Here is a 5,091-nt window from a genome sequence, read left to right as displayed (position 1 = left end):
TGAAGGAAAGAAACATAGGTAGATATAATTATTGAGAGAAACAACCAGATCACTTCAGAAATGTCTGACTTGCTCTCATTTGCCCTAATAAGATGTTTCTCCATGTTGGTAAACTATTCTGGAAATCTGCAGACAGTCATTTCCATGCCATCTGTATTAATTAAAGTCTTTTAAAAAAAAACTATGCTGACAAGTAAAGCTCCAGATAACTTTGCCTTTGAGATATGTCCTGAGACGTTGAAAACCTTAGTGTTAAATGCTTTTTAATCAACTGTACATCTCTTTTATACATTGACTTAATATTTAAATATGATATGCATTGTAATGTATGTGAATGTTAAAGGAACAGTATTGGTAGTTCAAATCCCTTGGAGTATAATATCTTTGAGAACCCGTTCCAGCCTTAATATATATCACAAGGACCTTAAAAGGAAAAATAATTATGTAAGACCTGAGAAAACTAAAGAGAAGTGATTCATAGCAGCTGGAACCCACAATGGGTTTGCAGTTTGATTTTAAATGCAGTTTGGTAACTGTCTCAGTGCCTATGATGGTTAGCATTTTTACAAATAAATTAGGGCACATGATTTGGTAAACATGTGTTTGGATTTTGAATGACTGATCATGCTAAACTTAAGTACATACTGTCTTTGGATGGGGTTTTGTACAAAAATAAGATAAAGAGAAATCTTAACATTTTCTTATTTACTCATTCCCATTAAATCTAATCATTTTATATCACAAGGTTTGGAGTTTCTTAGCATGTTTTAATATTTTAACCTGCATAATTTATGATAAATCCATTTTTCTTGACTTAGTGCAGTTTCTCAAATTTCTCCTACATCTTATTAAAATATTTCTTAAAAAAAAAAAAAAAACTACCCCAAAGCTAGGTGATAGTCACTCATTATATAAAAAAGCCAACACAATAAATTCATCATAAAGATAGTTTGGGAGAGTATAATTGACTATCAATAATATAAATACTTTAACACTCAGAAAGTATGAAAGGGATATGCTCTTTATACTACCTCTTGATGTTGTCTTTCTGAATGTGACAGTATTATCTTAAAATTAAGAAAATATACTGGCAGTTTAAGAAAATATTACACATAAAATAAAACTTAATAATAAGCACTTCATTTTTTCTCTTAGCCAAGACAATTATTTGTGTATTAGCTAGGTACTAAATTAAGCCCCTCTGAAAAGAGCATACAAACAATAGATTTTAAATCAAAAATGTTTATTGTAAAAAAGGACCTTGAAAATTGTTTTTTTTTAAAGAACATAGATTTCAACAGTCTTCAAGTTGCTTATAGACATTAGCTATAGACAACATCTCACTTTCATACAAAACTCATTCAATCATATAAAAATAAACACAAATTTACATTGACTCATAGACTATACAATTAATTAAAAAGGCACTTAGAATGGGTGTTGTATGGATTGCATTTGCGTATGCATTCAACATAGTTCAGTACATTACTGAGTTTCTAAGAATAATTTCTTGCACTTATTCCCATTTTTAATTAATTTTAGAAAATTGTTAAAAGTTCTTTTAAAAAAGTAAGACATGGGGATGCACCAGGAATGTTCAAAGCTAGTCTTTCCCTCCTCCCCCAACAAGGCACATACTGTTTATTGGCAAAAAACAAACAAAAAGAAAAAAAAAAAGAAACACATTTAATACATTCTCCTGTGTTTGGTTCTTGTTCTTTTTATCTCTTTCTCAAAAATAGAGTTTAAAGCATTTCCGATAATCATAAAAAAAACTTTAGTTTAACAACGGCAACCAGACATCAGACATGTAATGAAGTAAACTTGGAATACTTTATAAGGCACCTGAGATAGCGTCTGGCAGATTCTCTTCCTATAGGAAATTCTATTGCAAACTCTATTACAAAGCAATACTGTTCTTTTCCGTTGAAATGATTTGGCAGCAATGTAAATCTTTGCATTCTTTCTTACTAAAAAAAGATGCAATGTGCTTTTTTTGCATCATCTTTTAAGACAAATATCTTTGTCTTTTATCCTCTCAATCTAGCTGTCAGTAAATATAAAGTAATTTTCAACTTCACATGGAAAGGATTAACTTTAAACACATGGATTCCATGGTCTTGCAGCTGTGTGTGTGTGTGTGTGTGTGTGTGTGTGTGTGTGTGACTATACATATTTGGTTGGTAAGCACAAGAGAAAATGCCTTTGGACTTTTATTTGTCATTTGGAGTCGGAGTGAAGAAATGCATCTGTTCGAGTAAACATTGATTGCGTCACTCAGTGTGCTACACAGCAGCCAGATTCCTCATGTTTGTGTAGAAGAGACATTCTGGAGAAGGTTTTGGAGCAGTTTTTGCACTGGTATTTCTTTACATCAGAGTGGGTCTGCAGATGAGCCCTCAGATTTGACCTGTCTGCAAATGCCCTGTTGCAGTGAGGGCAAGAAAAAGGCTTCTCCCCTGGGGGTGGGATAGGGGTGAGAAAGAAAGACAGTCAGTGTTTTTAGAGGAAACATACAGTCAGATAAGTATATGACTATCAACCACATTTTGCCATAAGAATGAGACGCACCAGGATTTAACTCAAATTCCTTATACAAGATACTAATTTTAGTATCTGTCCTTTTAAGATAAATTTGGATGTTACATTAAAAAACACTCCAAGGAAATCATTACCAATGCAAATCATACAGAAATAATTCACATAACTGTAGGACTTTCACTTGTTAAAGCGTCCTACGTTAGCAGGTGCAGCTAATGTTGAGCTCCTCCCAACATTTCCCAACATTTCCCCTTTTCCCTCCATCTGTATTTTGTCTATGGCTGGATACATGCCTTTATTCCCTGAAGGGCAATTTTGTATAGGAATAAAAAAATCAGCTGCAAAAATAAAGTTAAACAATGGGGAACAAATTCAGTTCCTACTACCCAACTTACTTGGGTTGGTAGTTAATCACCGCAAGATTTGGAACATAAAACTTAAGGAAAACCCTTCATCTATCTAGCAATCGAATCAATGCATTAAGATAGCAACATTTGTATTTGCTGATGATAAGGGCTGGTTTAACAAAACACACATTCAGATACATCTTTCCTGGTTTTCTAACTGATCTTTGAGACCAAACCTCCTGAATCTACTTTCCAAAGTCTAAATGTTGTTTGCAGTCTCTGGAGCAGATTGTTAACAAGAAATGGAGCACTTTGTGCTCTAGCAACTTTTTGAGCAGCCAGGAAGCAGCTATAAATGACCATCCATCCTTAAAAACACTGTGTCACTATTTAATGCAAATCCAACAGCCAGCCCTGAGTTTCCTGCCATCAGAGTAACATTCCTGTCTAATTTTTCTCTTACCAGTGTGAGTTCTAATGTGTCCTTGCAGTAACCAGGGCCTGGAGAACGCCTTGCCACAGATCTTGCAGACACAAGGTAAGGTGTGGGTCCTAATGTGCATCTTGAGGGCGCCCAGGCTCACATATTCCTTGTCACAGTATTTACAGCTGAAAGATTTCCTAGACTGGGCGTCACAGTGCAGCTGCTTATGTTTGGCCAGCCCAGAAAAAGTTGAATAGGTCTTATTGCATAAATTGCACTGAAACTTTTCAGCTTCAATAGCATGGGGGTCTGAAAGCTTGGGTTGCAGTCTTTCCTCTTCGTCACTAATGGGGCTTTCTGAGCCACTGTGGTCCTTAGATGAGGTGTCAGATGGAGGAGGGGGACTCACTCGTCCCAAGGATGAGGGGTATCCGGAAAGAGGAGAGAGCCCACTGGGTAGTGGGGCGTGGAATGGAGCTGCCGTAGTCCACACAGTAATGGGGCTGTATGCTCCTGAGCTGAGGATCTCTGGTTGTGGGATGACAGGCATGGGGTAACTCTCATAGAGATATGGGGAAATAATCACTGGTGGAAAGAAAAGGAAAGGAAAAAAAAATTAAGGTAAAAAAATAACTTTAAAAACACACCAAGAAGATCTTTGATAACACACTCAGGGCAGACTCATCATTTGGGACACAGAGGTCAGGAAAATATTCCACTTAATGTACATCTGTGTCTCCTGCATAAATAGTGTGACAGGAGTTATTCCATGTGCTGGTATAGGGAACACAGCCAAACAAGTGCCTTTGGGGTCCCGTTAAGAAGGAAGAATTTATACATTAATTTTAAATCTATAGAGAAGCTGTTTTCCATGGTATGCTTGGATTATTTACAGGCTTTCAGACTGCGAGTTCAAAAACGAGCTTTATTCTAGCTACTTTTTAAAGAAGACTTGTTACATAAAAAGCAATAGTTCAACATTTACACTCAAACTCTACATATGTGTTATGCATGTATATACAAGCTTTAGAAAATGAAGTTACAAGAGCTGAATGGAATTTTTCCTGGCAGGTAAGTTTCAAAAGTTTTGAATTAAAACTTAGCCGAAATGATCAAAAGAATGTGAACTCTCTTTTATGACACTATTTAAAAGGAAAACAACTCAGTCTTCAGTTACTTGTCGTGGTCCTTGTCTTGCGATATATGTTTATATTTACACATTTACACACACATAGAGCTAGATTTCTTAAAATACATAGAGATATATATTTTTTACCTGTGTGTGTGTCCAGTTCGCTGTAGTTTGGCTTCTTGGAGGCGTTGAAATGCTTCTTGACCAGGAAGGAGCGCGGCATCGTGCCCACGAGTCTGGCGGCGCCGGCGGGGATAACGGTCCGGCGGGAGGACGCCGGGTCCCTACAGCATCGTGGCCGGCCGGGCAGGGCTGGGGCCGCGCTCAGGTGCAGCGGGCGGACGGGCCGGCGCCTCTGAAGTCGCCAGGCTGCTTTCGGAACTGAGCCCGTTTTGGCTGGGAGGATTTTTTTCCTCTCTTTTGCAAGAAGGATCCAATCACAGCTGAGAGGTTCAGATTTCAGCTCCTCCCTCTGGGACAGCTGTGAACAGAGGAAGAATCTGTTGTCAGACTAAATTATACTGATTCAAAATGGGCTGTTCTAGGAGATTTCAGTGGAGAGGAAAAAAATAGTCCTTAAGTATTTTCAAGAGAGGTCATTTTATTTCTTTAGCTCTGTTAGTTATTCGTGCTCGCTGAGAGCGAGC

The 5,091-nt window shown here is 37.4% G+C and overlaps 1 protein-coding gene across 1 annotated transcript; it reads right to left on the bottom strand.

Annotated features, from left to right (window-relative positions):
* Window positions 1–1,226: 1,226 nt before the first annotated feature.
* Window positions 1,227–4,832, bottom strand: SNAI2 (snail family zinc finger 2). Its single transcript, XM_004679888.2, has 3 exons — window positions 4,589–4,832; window positions 3,352–3,897; window positions 1,227–2,459 (listed from the first exon to the last, which is right to left on the bottom strand). The coding sequence occupies exons 1-3, from the start codon at window positions 4,665–4,667 to the stop codon at window positions 2,278–2,280; spliced, it is 807 nt and encodes a 268-aa protein (XP_004679945.1). The 5' UTR covers window positions 4,668–4,832; the 3' UTR covers window positions 1,227–2,277.
* Window positions 4,833–5,091: the final 259 nt, after the last annotated feature.

Source organism: Condylura cristata, unplaced genomic scaffold (genome assembly GCF_000260355.1).
Source record: "Condylura cristata isolate star-nosed mole 26May11 unplaced genomic scaffold, ConCri1.0 scaffold00009, whole genome shotgun sequence".
NCBI classification, from domain to species: domain Eukaryota; kingdom Metazoa; phylum Chordata; class Mammalia; order Eulipotyphla; family Talpidae; genus Condylura; species Condylura cristata.
Note: the sequence above shows the minus strand (reverse complement) of the source record. Positions and strands in the feature narration are given on the sequence as shown.